Source organism: Cyprinodon tularosa, unplaced genomic scaffold (assembly GCF_016077235.1).
Source record: "Cyprinodon tularosa strain WSP-4 unplaced genomic scaffold, ASM1607723v1 ctg335, whole genome shotgun sequence".
NCBI classification, from domain to species: domain Eukaryota; kingdom Metazoa; phylum Chordata; class Actinopteri; order Cyprinodontiformes; family Cyprinodontidae; genus Cyprinodon; species Cyprinodon tularosa.
This window is the reverse complement of record NW_024039047.1, coordinates 356,985-375,671: the sequence shown is the minus strand read 5'-3', so window position 1 is coordinate 375,671 and position 18,687 is coordinate 356,985. Positions and strand designations below refer to the sequence as shown.

The following is an 18,687-nucleotide window of genomic DNA, read 5'->3' as shown; positions in this document are numbered from 1 at the left end:
GTAATGGTTATATTCTTTTTTGATTAAAACATGTTTGTTTATATTTCTTAATTTTTCTAGCTGAGAGTTTCAGCACATAGTTTTTACATGTCCCACCAATTCATCCTAAAAACAGATGTCAGTAATTCTACAGGAAAGTACTTCTGCCACTATGTCAGAATACAAGAATAAAAACCAATCTATTTGGAGATACTGAAGTCAGTAAAGGCAGTTTTTGTTGTATTTGCCAGGAATATGTTGTTAGCATTTGTAAGAAATTTGCCAATGTTTACATTTAAGAGCTTGTGTTTTAACATTTTATCCCCAGTTGTAAATCTATTGCTATTTTTATGCATTTTGTGTTGAGCAGAACAATTTAAATTTATTTATCACTTTTCATTTTTAGTAAGAAGAAGTAGGGTTATAGAAGTTTTGTCATCCCTTTCCATGCTTTAAGAGTCCAATGGTAACACCCTGATGAAAAGGATTTGTTTTTTTGGGTTCTATTTAGTAAATGATATGTAAAAAGAACAGAGTGGTGAGTATTAATGGCAAATGCTACTACTATTAACCTCTTACACCCTAAGGGGGTATAAATAAATTTCTGCCTGACAAAAACACACAAAAGTAAATAACTTATAGCCTCAAAGCTATTAGATTTAAGAAGAAACTTTTGGTACGTCTGTAAAGGTAAGATGTCATAGAATGGTTTTCTGGTGTCAGCACCATTGTAGCTTTGACCCTGCCTGAAATATTAGGGACAAAATACAAAATATTTTGCATTTTTTGAACCTCGCCAAAATTTTCTTTGAAATAAACATTGCAAAACACTACCCAATTATTTATAGCACAAAAAAGTAGTACAGACTTTCAAATCTAAATGTTGTGTAAAAATATACCAAATTTGGACTCAGATGAATCATATTTATTTTAGAATGGTATTAGTGAGAAATTTCTTAGGCAGAGGGGCCAGTTTGGCACATTTATCCATAAATGTCACCAAACTGTGCCAAATATGTTTTTTACATCAATACTGGGGGTTTGGTAAAATTACGAGGTCATGTAGCAGCTGGACCCGCCGGTGGGTCCGTAGGGTTCAAGGGGTTAAGGCCAGAATGTTTTGATGAATTGCTGTTAAAGGAAAGCTTTGTGTCATACCTTGAAGCTTTCCCTCTCTCCGGTTCTTTTTCCTGAAAAGAGATCACTCAGGACAAACTCTTTGAGTAACACTTCATAACGTATATGTATTAAATAACCATGAGACATGACAACAGATTTTGGTAGAAATTGTAATCTCACGCAGATCAGAGAAGTTGCTTAGGGTTACAGAAGGCAGCTTTTTACTGACCGGGCTCCCTTATCGGGAAGTGGCCTTGACAAACGGGTAAAGAAACATTTTATACATCTCCAGTCTGCCACATCATTACATCATTACATCATACACGTTTGCAGATTAGGAGATGGCTATTGCTTATCAAAATATTACACTTTGTTCTTAGCTGAAGCTGAACGACACCGCCCGCATTACATTCCCAAATCTTTGCCACATACAGAATGAAATGGTAAATGGCATGTACTTATTTTTTTCAAGTCAGGAGACTTGACCAAAGCGCATTACACTACATTCATTCACCCATTCACGCACACTCTGATGGTGGCCAGCTACATTGTAGCCACAGCTGCCCTGGGGCTCACTGACAGAAGCGGGCTGCCTTACACTGGTGCCACCGGGCCCTCTGACCACCATCAGTAGACAATGCAGGTGAAGTGTCTTGCCCAAGGACACAACGACAATGAAAGTCGAGCCGGGGCTTGAACCGTCAATCCTTCTATTTCAGGGCAAACTCCTACATCCGACCCCACTGTCGCCCCTATCGTACGTACAGAATGAAGATTATAACTATATCTAGACAGAGGAACTGTTCTAATTAGAAAAAACTACTGGGGAAAACATCAGTTCTGACACACAACAAGCAGGTAATATTGGGGTGTAATCATCAATGATAATTGTCCGAACAATTCCCCCTGTAAAGGTGATGATTTTAAGGTCACCTTTAACAAACACTTGAACTAAACAATCCCTTTATTTTGTTGGCATTAAATGTTACCAAGTAGATTGTGCAAACAGTACTATTCTAGTTATGTCATACTAGTTACCTTATCAGTATGCCACTCTGCCAGGCGTACTATGGTCTAGCAGCCCTAAAAGCTAAGAATTTAATTGGACCTCTTCTTGATTACATAAAAAGCATGATCACTCAATGAGATATTAATAAAATAAAATTTTTATTTTATTTTTTATTCTAGTTTTTAATCAGCTGAGACATAAAAAAAAAACTGTAAGACTTGTTTGTGACATGAGAGGGGTCAAATCAGTTTAAGGCAGTTTAAGGTCTTATTCACATGGCTGATCTGTGTAGTCTTTGCTAATAATTCATTGCTACATCAAAACTCGTCATTGTCAACTAAAAACAGCATACATACAAGTACATATCAGCTTCACAAAACCAGCTTACTTCTTTCTTTATAATTATCAGTCGTTTTACAAGGTGAGTCAAGTTTGCCATTATATATAATCACAAAGTCATATAAACGTGAGCATTTCTGCTCCAAGAAAAGCTCTGAATAAATATCGATTGAAGCGCTGAAGCAGGGGTCTTAGTTCTCTCCAGTAAACAGAGGGTTGGCCACAGTGGTCGTGGGATTCTGGAACAGTGGATTGTCGATCTGGTATAAAGAAAGTACCTTTAGTTAGACTGGTTGCTGTGCAATGATAATCTTGGTTTCAGTCTGGAAGAAACTGCACATGAGATGGTAAGATATGAAATACAGGGCAGTTCATAGTTTCTACTTTGACCCATGGCTGGTGGGAAGAAAAATCCTCTCCAAGTAAGAGCCAGGACCATATTTGGACATACTTTGACATGAAGCTTGAAAAAAATTTTTTTCCTAAAAGAAACAAAATGATATAAACCTATACCTTTATAACCTCAGAGATCAATACTACCATTTTAGTTGTAATAGATATTTTTATAGGCAGACTATTGGAATGGTGAGTAAAATGACATTTGGCTGCTGAGATTCTCTGGTATATTTTGACCAATGTGCAAGTATTTCACAGTGGTGGAACCTGCCCGAAAACTATTTAAATTGCTGTAAATTTAGTTATCTACATGAGATGTTTTCCTATCGTGAGAAAGGACTTTATTCAAAAACACATACATACAAATAACTTTTTATATAAGTGTATGGGTGTGTATTCATGTGTGGTCTTTTTTTCTTACATGGTGGAAACCATTTTGTGTTAAAACGCTACACCATCCAACTGAAAATACTGCCAGGTCCCCTTGGGGAAGATTTCTGTTTTAGGATTAGGTGTTTGTTTTAGGACTAAGGTGTGTTGGAGTTCATGTTTGGGTTACGTAGGTACCCGAAATGTTAGGATCCATTGAATGGAAGTCAATGGAAAGTCCTCAGTGGAATAGAGAAACTGGATGTGTGTGTGCTGTTCTAGAATAAGACTGAGGACCATTTTCAGTTTTAAACCTTTGGAATGTGGATATTTTTACAAAGTGAAGTCATTTTGGCTGGTCCACATGCACTATTTTGCTAACGATCAGATTCAGGGCTAAGCTGCCAATTAGGTTAGTTAAGTTTAGATATGCACTGGTAATGGATTAAGGTTATGGCGCAGATAGGGTTGAAAATGACAAAAAAAAATCTGTGGATGTCATAGAGAGTCAATATATGTTCCTCACGTCCTATAATCAAACTAGAATGTTTGTGTGTGTATAAACTTGTATGATAAATTAAAATGCACCTTAAAATAAAACTATATGTTTTGAAACTGGTTTAAATCTCTACTGGATAGCAAAACAACTAACCTCATCCCACTTGGTTTTCTGTCTTTCATTTTCAAACCTCTTGAACTCTTTCAGGTCTTTCAGGTAGTAATAAAACTTGATCAGCATCAGCAGAAGAATCCCAATTACAGCCACCGCAGCAATGGATCCAATTATGATAGGCATAACACTCTGTGGTTCTGGGCAATCTGTATATTTAGAATTAAATTATGATTAATCTCAAACATCTTCAAACTCTGACAACTTGAAATATAATGGCCCTATCTCAGCCACCAAATGGACTGATGTCTTTTGTTTGATTTAAAAATACATTGTATTTCCAACAAAATTAAATGTTGTTGTAACTCAGTTTTACTTTTCAACTCGTATATGTCAGGAAGGATCCTCTGTGAAGGTCTTTCTTGCACCTGATCTAGATAAGACATTTTGTTGGTGTTTAACAGTCTTCGTAAAAGATGCTAAGGTTTCATTTTATGATGAAGTCTTTGTGAAATCATCTCCACAAGCTCCAAAGAAGTTCCCAGAACAGAGCAAGCCTCCCTTCTAAGCTTACCACCTCCACCTCCTCTCATGGTGCAGATAGAATTTGACATGTTCTTTTTGATCCCAAAATATAATCTCCTTTGTTTTGATAAAATGAAGGCTTAGATTATTGTGTTCCTACAATGCCACAAAGCCGGTTATTTGCTGCTTGTACTACATCCATTTCAGAGGCACCCAATGATTGCAGAGTCATTGGAGTATTTCTTCAGATGACAGGAGCTTGTCTTGCATTGGAAGACTGGGGAGTACAGACTAAATAAGAATGCCTTGTGTAACTCCTATGCTGATAACTTGATTAGAGAGCTGGACCTTTTGCAAACTGTTTGTCAGGTGGTTTTTGATCAAGCTTTCACAACCGTCTTTGGCATCTGGCTTTTACCCAAGTCTTGTGGAATTTTTTACAAAGCAAGTCAGTTTGAATCACAGGTAAATCCACTGTAGAAATTAAAGATCACGATCCTGACAGTGCTGTGTGCCTTGTCTAAATGACTTTGGGTTTGTTGAAGCAGGTGTATGATGGCATATTCAACTAATAGCTGGTGTACCAGAAGTCTCTCTTGGACCTTCATGATGTGGGGTATCAGGGCAACAACTCTATAGTCACTGATCATTGTTAGCTGAACAAGACAGGAGGTCTTCCATATCACTGGATCTGTCTCCTGGGTCAAGCTATGGTTAGAGAGGTGCTATAAAATCCTACAGAGCACCAATCAATAGAAAAAAATCATCAGCTTTAGGTATTTTATTCACGGGAATCTGAAGAAGTTTGATTGATTTAAAACAATTTAGTGTAACCAAACATATAAAAAGAACTTGCACCGACAGTCAGGGACAGTCTGTGCAATTCTACAGCACCTCTTCGTCTTTAACCTTTAACCAAAATAATTGTTAAAGTAAATATTAAATTTGTCTAAGGGACAAATAAGTTACAGCCTGTTACCTTAGCACATAATATCATGATAAATCTATTAAGTATTACACAAAAAAACTGATAAAAAAAACTAAATGTTTTTAAAATAAGTGTATTTGTCCTTAATTTGAGCTGTTAAGTATGATGATCTGTCAAGAGAAGAGGTATTTTTGCTCTTAAAAATAATATAAATGTAATTCACTTGAAATAAGTTAATGGAGTTTCCATTTCTTATTTTAAACACAGATCCTATTATTCCATTGATAAATTGTCTACTTGCTTAAATAAAGAAAAAATACACTTAAATTGAAGAAGAATTTACTTAATTACATTAACATTTCTTTGTTTATTTCTTTCTCAAATAGTAGCTTAGTTGCAAAGCTCAACTGAATGCTAAGTGAGGCCGTTTTACCATTTGATATCAGTCCTCTGGGCAAGAAACAAAAGTTACAGCTTAATTTTAAAATTGGTAAAATTAAGTAATTAATAAATTAATTAATTAGTAATGTACCTTTTATTTTCAGTATTTCAGCTTTGTAGTTATCCCTTCCGGATAACTGCTCCAGCTTGAATTTGATCCGACAACCCTGACTGTCCTTCTGGTTGCAATCTTTACCCTGATAAGTAAAATTTTCAACCAAGGTATGGGACATGCTTCCCCCACAAACGACTTTGCAGTCTTCTTTCGAAACATCTGAATTAACGAAAAGGCATTCAATGCATTTCCTGAAAAAAAGAATAGAAAATGTTCAAATGAAATATTAAAAATAGAATAGCCTTACCAATTCCAGTAAGATTTTATACATCATTAAAACTTAAATTTTCTCACATTTTTGTCTGGCATACATCATCACAGCCTTCACATTTCTCACAGAATGGGCGCTGATATCCCTCATCACATTCACAAAGGTTACATTTGCAGCTCCCTCTGCCAAAGCAGATAGTGTTGTTGTCTGTGGAGGATGACGGTGGAGGACGACATCCCTCCGTTAAAGTCTCGCTGCATTGACATGCAGAGCCCTCCCAGCCATCAAAGCATTTGCACTTTCCACATTCACAATCACCATTTCCTAAAAAAAAAATGGTAGTAACTGATTATTTCCTAATGTTTTGATTTGGATCGGAGCACATTCCTAAACCATATGTTTATACTAATAAAGTCCAAGAAAGACTATGTATGGATCCCTTACCTAAGGAACAGTTCACTTGAAAGCCTAGGAGTGATATAAGGGAAAGTGTGTGTGTGTCTGTGTGTGTCCTCTCTGAGGGTGTATAGAAGAAGCTGTAAACTTTGAACAATTTTCCATCATCTTTGATTTTCTTGGATTGGTGAACCCATCTGTATTGATCCTGTATCCCTCAGAGTGTTGAGGATTTGCTCCATTGCTGGTTGACCTATACCTCAGTATTATATATCATTAAAATATTGTGATATATTTTTCTTTTTTTATATTAGCTAATGAATCCTTCCACTAAAGATTTTTAAAAACTGTACATTTTTGGTTGCTCTGCGATGGACTGGGGACCTGTCCAAGATGGACCCCGCCTCTTGCCCGCAAACAGCTGGAGATAGGCACCGGCAACACTGGCAACCCTACTTGGGATAAGCGTGACAGAAAATGGATGGATGGATGTTTAATTTTTGCTCATGTGTTTTTTATTATCCTTCCTTGTCATTTTCTTTACCTCAGTTGAAAAATAGTTTACCTCTGTCATGCCAAGTGTAACACATACGTTATTGAGATCTCTACAGCATCAGTGTGTTTTTAATTTTCTTGAATGACCCGATGTATACATTCAGACCTATGTAGTCAACAGCAAATGCATAATAATAATTTCACAGATATGCCAATAATATATATAATTGATCTATATAAATATTTTTTTATTTGTCAGAATGTTTAAATGGCTGCCCTTTTTTTGGTAGACATTCTTTGTGGTGTAAAACTATCAGTTGACAGTTACTATAAGAAAACAGCTCAGACACAGCACATACCTGCACATTTCTTATTGTTGAATTTTTCGCAATGTTCATCATCACATTCGCAGAATTTTCCATAGTAAGAGAATCCTTGCTCTGCTTCATGACACTTACATGAGCCACATAAACAATCTCCTCTGCCTTCACATTCTGTTCCATTATCCCTCCGACATAATGCTTGCAGAGTTTCTAAATTTTGTGTTGTTACATTACAGCCACACCTCTGTCCCGAAAAACCATCATTGCAGCTGCAGAAGGACATAATAAAAGTAATAAAACAAACAGATAAAATTAGGAATGTTAAAGAAGTGTGACCAAATATTTTTGACAAACCTGTAAGTGTCCTGCAGCAATAATCACATTTATGTTTTGCTGAATGATTATAAATTAAAAACAATATGTGTATATAGAGCATTTAAACAGAGATTTTATTACAGAAATCTTACCTGCATACACCACAGTTAATTCTTCCGTTATTGTTGCAGTGTTTTTGATTGCTTTCTCCATGGTTGTTACATTCACACGTACAGTTGGTAGATATGGTTACTGTCAGTTTATCTTTAATACCAAGTGGGCTGATAGTGAAGGACTCCTGCTCTATGCATGTTTTTGCTGTGACCGTAACCTGAAAGTATATCTACAAAGAGAGAAAATGGACCAGATGTATTTAATCCACAAACCTTGGCCCAGTTTCACAGAGCAGGATTAGCACCGATCCAGAATGAATTAAAATTATTACAACAACAACTTTTTAGCTGAGATCTGCATAAAGAAGAGCTGAAAATGGCTTTTTCCTTTTCTATAAGAATCTACAAAGGTATATTGAACTATTAATCTGATTGGGTGATTAGAGCATAATTACATGTTTTTATCTTTTTCTTCTTAATTGCTTTTTATATGCATCAGAATTTAATATCTTCAGCTTTTCAGACTGTGTTGTTAGTGGTTTTTAACCAATCTATATTGGTAAAAGGGCAAACCGACAAATATTGGTCACTGTGGTCACAAACCACTGTTTGCTGGGAGCCTGTAAACTTGTGTAGCATTCATTTATAGAGGGTTGCTAAACTAGAGGCTCAATGAACTGCTGAAGCAGAGGGATATTGCTTGACTTCATGAACTCTATTGTTCCCACTACACTCAGATTAAAGGAAATCCCCTTCACTTCACCACAAAGTGTCTTTTGTCCTCTTGCAACATTATTTCCACTTTTTTATGGGATGATTGTTTGATTTATCATTGGGCTAATGATGCAGTTGGATGGCTTTCCTTAGATAGCCAACATTTTTACTAATAATTTATGAATTATTATGAATGCATGTATGAATTATTATAAAACTGATCATCTGAACATCTGTCGGATCTTTCTGTTCTGTAACATATTCTGGAACCATATTTGTTGTGAATATTATTGTGTAAGATTGTTGCTTATTGCATTATTGGGTGGCACAGGAAAATTATTCTGAATGTACTGACAAATGTTAAAATGACTGAGCTGGACTACCAGCATGAGTTTAATTAGAATAACCATTATTTTTGCTATTTTTTAAAATCTGGTATGCCATTTACCTGATCTAAAAATGTTATGTCAGAACAAAGCTTTACAGCAACAAAATACACTGACCTCTTTTCCCTCACCGACTTGATCACAGACCCCTTTATTTGTGCCTTCTTCTCTGGGATGATCACACACTGGCAGGTATTTAACTTGTACATTGTCAGGAAGAACATCATGTGTCAATGTGACTTTAGAGGATAATTTCTGTAGCAAAAAAATTGATTCAGCATATTGTATCAATTTAATTAAATGTATATTAAACCAGCATGTATTGCCGAAATCACCAGGAGATTTACCTTGTAGGCACTTTCAATCAGTTGAACCACATTTTTTGAATCCGATGACAGAACTCCCACTTCTGACTTTGGTATAATTTTTGAGAGTTTCTGAAAAACATTGAATTAAAATATCTTAGATTAGGATAATTTTTTTCCTATATCTGTAAGTGTATATATATATATATATATATATATATATATATCTTAAGCTATCTATCTTAAGAATGTATGTATTTACTGTGTACACATCCTTCACATTTTCTGTTACAGCAAATATTGGCTGAACATTGTTTTTTTCCAGCTGAATGGCCAACTGTCCAACAGATGGGTAGTCCTGGACACAAGAATTAAATCAGAATGAGTCTTGTGCACAAACAACCTCATCACTCAGCATTAATCTGCATCAATCTACATCACAATAAAGTCGGTAATAGAACAAAAACACACACATACCATCTCATTACTTTTGACATAAAGGTTGTTTTTTATGTGGCACTGTTCATCATGGGGTTCTAGGATGCCAGCCAGTTTTCCATCCCCAGCCATGTGAAATCCAGCATCTGTGGCCAGAACAATTAACCGAGTGCTGCTGTTTCTCCAGCCTATTTGATCCTGTGAAATGTGTGTCACAAAGATGCAAAAAAGTCCTATTTTGTTACAAACATTACTCTCCATATTCTGTGGCAAAGTTAAAACTATAGTCCAACAATGGCATCATTTAGGTAAGCTGTTTAATGGTTTTGATTTTTGCTCAGTTCTCCTTAATATTTTAAACAACAAACAAAAAGCATGATCTCTATGTTTAGACCATGGCAGGTATAGTAACTACAGCTTTGTGTAAAGAAATCCTAAAAAAATAATAAATAATGTTCAGACATCTTTAAAACATGCTGGACTGTTTTTACTGAGGAACTGAAAGGTGCCTCTTACCCCACATACAGCCGCTTGCATCATGGCATCAAGACTACCTTCAGGAGAGTCTAAGTTTCCAGAAATGTACTGCTTTGCCACCTCCTCTCTGAACTGTTCCTCGCTCGATGTCATACTAAGAACATGTCTGTAGCCAAAGGCAGCCTGACATTGATCGTCATTCTCATCACATGGCTTCTTCAGTTTCTCCTTGTTGGTGTTTGTATAAGGAAGCACTGTCTTATCAACAAAGGCGCCGAACCCTGTAAACGTAAAATTTGATTTAAAAAAAACACCCAAAAACTATTCTCTACAGATAATAAAGTCAATTTTTTTCAACTCAGCTCAGTTTATATAGTGCCAATTAACACTCTTGAGACCCAACTCTTTGGTTTGTCACTTTTTCCACTAGTATTGAGGAGTGAAAAACTGATCGCTCTAAGAGCGCAATTAGCATTTTTTTATTGGTTTCAATTTTTGTCTCTTTACCTATTTTAGCCTTTTTCGTAATGCTATTCAAAGCATCAAAAAGTGTTTTTCCTAGGCCTTTGACATTTTCCAGATCATCCTTCATGGAGTAGGAGAGATCCATCAGGTAGTAAAGATCCACTGGGTAACCCTCAGCCCTCTTAAAGGTGACATTGAAAGAGTGTGGAAGCCCTGTAAACAGAGACATGATCAGTTACACTGCAGAGTTTATATATGTGTGGAGCCATTACAAAACTATACTGTAGTCTGACAGTTAGTAGAATCCCTAAAACAAAATAAAGTGATCTTCTATCCAAGAGATATGACCTACATTTCTGTACTCTGGCCTGTTGCCCCCTGAACGCACTTATTCCCAAATCTTTATCACCATGAGCAATCACTCTTCAAATAAAACTTTTTCTAGTAAATTAATCCTAAACAAGACTTAACTTCAACATGGTTTAATCTTTAAACCTTGATGTACGTTCAATGAAGATGAGCCCTGACATGAATATTTACAGTTCATTTCCTCATTGATATAGTGAACTGTGTAATTTGGTACTTCTGCTGTGTCTTTATTTGACACCATATTACCACTGATGCCCCATTTTTCCTGCTGCATCTTTTGCCTCAGGTCATTTTATCAGTCAGGTTTTTGAGAAGATTTACTTTATTATTCACTATCAATATAGATTATTATATCTTTTTAGGTTGCTCTGTATCTTCCCATTCTCTTGCCCTAACCATGTACTTATGTAATGAAGGTGATTAGTCTTATCTTGACAAAATTGATCTCTGCTCCAATCAATATGACTCCTTAGGGAGCTTAAACAAAATATTATAATTGATTCCTTATACCACGATACTATGTAAGAAAAACTATATGAATTATGGACAGCTATCATATTTAACAACCTTCAACTAGCCCTCTCCAAATGTGTGAAGTGTTAATCTTTTATAAATCTTATTGAATATGGGAACTAAATAATATAAATTCAGGGATAAATAGACAGCATCTTTCAAGAGGCTAAAACCTGAACTATGGAAAATGGCAATCGTTTCTAGACCCCCAACAAATCTTTATGCAGACCTAGTGTGTATCAAAATATGTTTAATACAGACACCAATGCATCTTTTCATGAGACAGAAACAACAGTATCAGCTGACTATACTAACCAGGTCGGAGTTTCAGGTGGATTTTTTGCGGACTCATTTGCACAGGCTCTTCTGTGTCAGACGATTGGGACAGAGGGTCTTTCTGTAAGATGATCTCATGGTTCTGGGGGGAAATTATCTCTTCTGGTTTGCATCCTCTTTCAATCAGCTTTGCTTTAGTGCCACAGCGAACTGTTTCTTGCTCACCAGGTTTTGTATAATTCTTTTTTTTTTTAAACAGACAAAAGGTCAGAAATCACTATAAAAAATAGCATAACATTTTGGTAAAGACAGACGGACAAAGAAAAAAAACAAAACCCTGAAACACCACAAAATCAGCTCAGTAGATTGGAATGAATTACTTTAGGAAATTCTATCCCGAAAAATTAATATTTAAACTATTTCACAACAGGAATTTTCCCAAATATAGGTGACAGCAAATCTTTGTGCTCATGGTCTTATCAAAGAAGTGTCCTTCATCTTTTATGAAAGTGATGGCAAAAAAGATGAAGCTCAGGAATAAAAAAATCAGTGATTAGTGAAGAGAGTCTGAATGTCTATCACAATTCAAGCAAATCCCCATAAAACAATGACATATCCCCTAGCATTCCATATTAGCAATGTTCTTGTTCAGTTTTATGAGTGAAAAACTGCCATATTCTCCTGTTGATGTGTGAGGAAAGCTGGATGCAAGTTGGTCTACTCTAGTTGGTCAAGGTAGGTTTAGGGGAGTCAAAATCTAGATTTTAAATTTTGTTTACGGTTAAGAGCAATATCAGTAAACTTCTAGTCACAGCACTTTATGTGCAACAGAATGAAACTCTAACCTGGGAATGGGAATGTGACAAGGATCATATATAGATACGACTGATGAGAAAAAATATGGTTCATTCTTTATTACTACTGCCATCTGTATTATAGAGAAAAAATGTTAGGGGTGGCCACAGGGGTGGCCAATGATTAGGTAAGGGTGGCCATGGCCACCCCTGGCCCCCCATCTAGCTCCGCCCCTGGATGAAATACATTTTATGGTAACAGTTTTTATGTGTTATTACAACAACCAAAGACAGCAAATCTTATTTATCAGTAACATTTATTTGTCTTTGTGAAGAAGCAACCAAACATTAAATGTAAGCTAATGTTTGAGGGGTTCGAGGGACCATTAACAAGTTCAGGTCAGCAAAAAATGTAGGCTGAATCAAGCCGCAATAAGAGGGAGCCTGTCCATGCAGGGCTCTAAAGGTCGGGACCAGAATTTTAAAGTTAATGTGGTATTCAGTGGGAACCCAGTGTAGAGCTTTGAGGGCAGAAGTTATGTGAGCTCTTCTGGTTGTACGTGTCAAGATCCTTACTGCAGAATTTTGCACTAGCTTCAATCGAGCTAGGCCATTTTTGTTCAGACAAGTGAACAGACTATTGCAGTAGTCCAAACATGATGACACAAATCCATGGATGAGCATCTCAATGTCATTTTCCGAAAATGAGTTTTGCAAATTTCTGAGTTTTGCAGTGTTATGCAGTTTAAAGTAACAGTTTTTTTAATCAATTGTTTTGTGTGCTGCTCCAGAGACATTGCCTCATCACATAAAACTCCAAGGTTTCTCAAAGTGTGTTTTATCACCTGTTTTAAGTCTCCTTAGTGCTACTTAATGCCAGGAATGGCTTGGTCTGGGGCAATGATGAGTGTTTCATTTTTTTCTGGGTTCAGTTATAGACTATTGTCTCTCAACCAATTATTTATCCAAGACAAAGATTCGACCAGAGAGTTTAATTTTTGAGCCTCAGATGTAGTCAAGGAGCAGTAGAGCTGAATGTCATCTGCAAACATGTGATATGAGACATTTTCTAACTGCTGGATAATCCTACCTAAAAGGAGCACATTTATCAGGAACAAAATTGGTCCCTTGGACAGAACCTTTAGGTAGTCCAGATACTAGTTTGGCAGGGTCAGACATTATTTGATCCAATGATCCCAACCAGATCTCTCAGCCTGTTTATCAATGCTCACTGTAGAACAAGAAGGTGGTGGAAATTAGTTTTTTATGTCCTTGATCTTGTCAATAAAGACATTAAGGACATCATTACAGTTTGCTTTACAAAGTACAGGGGCAGTCAGGGCATTGAGGACACCAGAGAGTTAATAGTTTCAAATAAAACCTTAGGAATTTTCTTTCTCTAACTTATGTTCTTCCTGGTTTTTTTAATAGTAGCTTCATCTGGTCTGTTTCTGTTCTGCTGTGACACCATCTTTAAGTGAAATGTCAGCTGTGCTGTTGCAATCAAAGTCTTTGTTGGTAGATGTTGAGCTTGGTCTGTTTTAAGTGCAGTCCTGTTTCTCTGACTGTGACTGGCTGGATGGTCTCTCTTTCATCCTCTGACCTGTGGGCTCAGAGCTCGTCTGCCTGGCTGTGTCTTTCCTGGATCGCATGCCTGTGAAGCTGGTTGACAATTTCCTTTTGTATCTCTGCTTATTTCTGTAGATCTGCTTCTGTCTCCTTGAACCTCAGTCGGCCTCGGCAGATGCCCATTCTGAACCTGGTTCTGCTGGAGGTTTCTTCATATTAAAAGGGAGTTTTTCCTCTCCACTGTTGCTACAAGCATGCTTATTGTGAGGGATTGCCTTCAAGTCAATGAGTAGATGCAATCAACTGGTTTTTCTTAAATATAAAAGCTTTAATCAATTTCTGTATGATCTGGTTGAATTGTCTCTGCAAAATGCCTTGACATGACATGTGTTGTGAATTGGCACTATAGAAATAAACTGAATTGAACTGAAAATGATCAGATTGTTCTGACTATTCTGACTCTGTATCGTGCCTTGAGGTTACAAGTGTTGTGAATTAGTGGCATATAGATAAACTGAATTTTGTTCTATTTCCATTTATTTTAGCTCTAACTGGAAGCTCTAACTAGAACCTCCTTAACATCCAAAATGCTAAATATTTAAACTGCTCTTAAATTTGGATCAGGTGTTTATCTATCAGTGGTGGGAAGTAACAAAGTACATTTACTTGTATCTTCACTTTACTTGAGTTACTTTTTTTTTTTTTGGTGGTGGTGGTGGTGGTTAGATGGTGGTGGTTGCAACACCAAAAAGTGGTGAAATGCAATTTTAACATGCAGTCTTTTGGACCGAATAGGGCACCACTGTTTTAGAAATTTGCATACATTCCACAAATGTGTGAAACTCAGGGTAGGTATTATTTGTACTTTATACAATTTATTAAGGCGTTTGTTTCTGCCATGTGGCCAAGTTGTACGCTAAGATGAGTTCTTAAATCAAAGTTGCAGTTTATTTGTGGTAATAGATTCAACCTTAAACCTCTATTCTATAGTGAAAGTGTGAGAATTAAGACACTCCTGTTTTCTTGTTGGTTTGTTTTTAAAATTAATCAAAATAGCTGTCCTTATTTTTTGTGGCATTTTTATGCTAAAGTTCTTTACATGTGGTGTAGAAATGGTAGCAGGTGGTTCTACACATCAATACATCAGTTGGTTTCTAAAAGTTACAAGGTTCTTTAAAATTTATCTGTTATCTTATTTCACAATTTTAGCGAAGTAACTGAAAAAGCTCTGTTCCCTCTCTGAGCTTCCATCTTGGCCTCGGTACCTCCAGGAGCAGCAGGCCAACTGACCTGATGCACCAAAGGATGGAGAAGTTCAGAGATGTAAGGAGGGTCCAAACCATTTAAAAACAAATAAAATAATCTTAAAAGGAACTTTAAACATCACAGGTAGCCAATGGCGGAAAGGCCAGGATGGGGGTTATGTGCTACCTTTTATGTACTCCAGTTAAAAGGCATGCAGCTGCATTGTTCATTAGTGGGAGAGGTGGCTCTCACCAAAGAAAAGTACGTAATGGTATTCTAGTCATGATGTAGCAAAGATATGGACACAGAAATAACACAGAAATTGTTAATACAATGAGGGTATTTTTTTATCATGAAGATAATTCTAATGCATAGCAGTAGTTTTAAGTAATCTAGGATAAATGTTTTGGATTTGTCTGACAATAAAAAAAGCTTTGTTTCTCACCAGCTGTTGACACCATGCACAGAATGGCTTAAATGTGATGCAGCCATCACAGGAGTCGGTTACTGAATTTGTGCAGACTTCCTCTTGGTGGCAAAACCCTAAGAGAAACCACAAGGTACATTCTCAGAAAGGGCGAAGTGTGAGAAAAACAACATTGGGTGGAACCAAAAATATATTAAATTTGTATTTATATTTCCCTCAGCTTCCTATAAACAGTCAGTACATCTTGCGATGAAATGCAGCTTAGTGGCTGTTGGATGAATACTTCTTTATTCTTATTTTTTATTTTCACCTCATAATTTTTTGGGTTATTGAGACAACACATCACACCTGCAAACATTAGGGCATCCTACCTTAATGGCAAGCAAAATGATATAAACAATTGGTCATACTGATGTCTTTCTTTTCAGAAGAATAAATTAAGTAAATATATCATGCAGTCAGAGATGGGAAGTAACAAAGTACAAATATTTGGTTACTGTACTCAAGTAGATTTTTCTGATATTTTTACTTTACTTTACTACTTATTTTTATGGCGACTTTTTACTTCTACTCTTTAAATTTTTACACAAATATCTGTACTTTCTACTCCTTACATTTTAAAAAATTGGCTCGTTACTTTAGTTTTGAATCATTTCAATGGAGTTACAGTTATTATTTTTCACGTCATCAATACCAAATTCAATCTAATTGGATGGGAATCTAAGTTGCATTTGACGCACCACTACAAGATGAATCGACAGATTCGGCGGTATTCATTCACGGCAAATCATTGCAGCTTGGTGGCGGTGGCGTTAGCATAGTAGTATGGACGACGAGATGATTGAAAATGAACACAACGGAGATCTAGTCCTATTGGCAGACATCCATTTAAAATGTAGGCAACGGCATGAAAAAAGTGGTTTCTACTTTTACTTTTATACTTTAAGTAGATTTACAAGCCTGCACTTTGTTACTTCTCCTTGAGTAAAGAAGTTTAATCAGTACTTCCATTTTTTCCAGAGTATTTTTTAACACAAGTATCTGTACTTTTACTCAAGTACGGAAAGTGAGTACTTTTGCCATCTCTGCATGCAGTTATTTCTTCATTTTGTTCACACTTACCATGTTTGCCCAACATGAGGAGCAGGAGTGAAAGCATGCACAAATCCATACTCTGATGGCAAAAAACAGACAAAACTTAATGGATATGCAAATAAAAAAGTAAATTATGAAACAGGACTGATTTGTCCCCCCAAACAACGATATAAACATTAAAGGTACAGTTTTACTGTACAAAGAAAATAGTCTTTGTAGCGTTGGGAGGCTTCAAGAGAACATGTTGCAATTTTTTAAAATGTCTCACCATAGAAGGAAATAGTGTTGTCAGCTCATCGAGGTACTTCCTCTTTGGTTTGTCAAATAAATAGTCACTATACATTATTACATAAATGATTAAACTTTAGTTGAGTAGGAAACAATAACATTTAATCTGTTAATATAATTAGACATTAACAGCTAACAATTGCTAGTAATGCAAAGTAATTTATAAATAGCCTACAAACAGCAAAAGTAACGGTAAGGATGGCATGGCTGCAATAATGATCGATTTTCTGTATCAGAAGTTTGCACATGGTAGGCGGATAAGTAAGGGCAAACAACAGAACCTTTTTTATGTAACATGGCAAAGCACCTACTGATTCTGCATGCTACATTATTATTTGAAACAAAATCTTTTTTCTTCTAGTTTATTTTCTCTTCTTTCCTTAATTAGAATCTGAATCTTTCCTTGGCCTACTGTTTATGACCATAAAACAGAGAACAGTCATCCATTAATGTTTATAGTTATGAAATTAATAAAAGTGATTACTTACTTAAACTTGCAAGTTAGATGAAACTTTTCCAAGTAGAAGCTGAAAGTGCGCAGAATTGTGTTTAGTTTAAGCGGCACCTCCCAACAAGACAGGAAGTCTGTAAGATCTGGGAGGGCCATCACACACACACACACACACACACACACGCACGCACGCACACACACACACACACACACACACACACACACACACACACACACACACACACACACACACACACACACACACACACACACACACACAAAGCAAGGTTAAAAGGGAACTATTTTTCCTCCAAACATTTAACTGTAAAACTTACCTTTTTAGGATTTTCACTTTGGTTTTTAGTAGTTTTGTCCTAAATACACAGGCTGATAGTTTCTCATAAACATCTCAGTCAAGAGATTCTAATGAAATATAAATTTTCTACAACCAGTGGAGTTTTGTCTACTTGTAAGAGCCAACGACATACACTAACGAGCTCAAATATGGCAGTCAACTGAAAAGCATGTCTGCAATTTTAAACTATGGATTCTTTAGCAGATTTTGAAAAAAGACCTCAGGTCTTGAAGAGGGGCTTGTTTATCTCCCTGTCCCTAAGTCACATCACTACCTGGTAGGTGTCAACTTCTATTGCATTGTTGATCATTATCATTATAATTTCCTCTCAGTATAAATATTTTATTAATTAAAAAAAAGAATGAATTAACTAAGAATAAATAAATTGCAAAACCGATGAATGAAAATATTAATCAAACTTGTTTATACCTATGATGCAATTAAGTCGGAACCACTTAAAATATAGGGGGGAAGCATTGGCTACGGAAGGAGAAGCTTAATTGAAGCTTAATTAAGTGCTTAATGCCTCTTCTCTCCTTCTTGTGGGGGTCATAGTGAATTTTTTTGTCTGTTGAGGTTTTCATTTTGTGCAAACTAGTTAAAGCTAAGCAATGAGTTCATCAGTGATAGGAATCACTAAAAGTGCATTAATTTCTTCCAAAAATTATAATTTTTTTATTCTAAAAAATGTCCACCACTCCATTCTTTTTCTTTTTCCCTCCCTGAAACACATATACACAGCATTCTTTGTGTGTCTATGTGTTTCAGGGAGGCAAAAGAAAAGGAATAAAAGAAAAAGAATAGAAATTAGAACTGGACACTGCATGAAAAGTGAGA

The 18,687-nt window shown here is 36.1% G+C and overlaps 1 protein-coding gene across 2 annotated transcripts; it reads right to left on the bottom strand.

Moving 5' to 3' along the window:
• Window positions 1-2,390: 2,390 nt before the first annotated feature.
• Window positions 2,391-17,651, bottom strand: LOC119789312 (integrin beta-2-like). Of its 2 annotated transcripts, none has more exons than XM_038294147.1 (16): window positions 17,533-17,651; window positions 16,784-16,835; window positions 15,680-15,777; window positions 11,666-11,867; window positions 10,511-10,681; window positions 10,043-10,284; window positions 9,566-9,724; window positions 9,351-9,446; window positions 9,131-9,220; window positions 8,901-9,038; window positions 7,723-7,913; window positions 7,292-7,524; window positions 6,125-6,365; window positions 5,807-6,021; window positions 3,864-4,030; window positions 2,391-2,706 (listed from the first exon to the last, which is right to left on the bottom strand). In XM_038294147.1, exons 2-16 carry the CDS (start codon window positions 16,830-16,832, stop codon window positions 2,638-2,640), a joined length of 2,361 nt encoding a protein of 786 aa, XP_038150075.1. In that variant the 5' UTR covers window positions 16,833-16,835; window positions 17,533-17,651; the 3' UTR covers window positions 2,391-2,637. The 2 variants fall into 2 exon arrangements, with proteins under 2 accessions (XP_038150075.1, XP_038150074.1); XM_038294146.1 differs by lacking the exon at window positions 17,533-17,651 and adding an exon at window positions 17,025-17,114.
• Window positions 17,652-18,687: the final 1,036 nt, after the last annotated feature.

Bases quoted from the DNA above. Each gene is read 5' to 3' on its own strand.
- LOC119789312 (XM_038294146.1), bottom strand. From the start codon at position 17,099: ATGTATAGTGACTATTTATTTGACAAACCAAAGAGGAAGTACCTCGAT. The intron at 9,447-9,565 runs GTATGTGTGTGT...TCTTGTGTCCAG, and splicing joins ATGTCAAAAGTAATGAGATG to GACTACCCATCTGTTGGACA. The intron at 4,031-5,806 runs GTACATTACTAA...CTAAATATACAG, and splicing joins TGAAATACTGAAAATAAAAG to ATTGCCCAGAACCACAGAGT.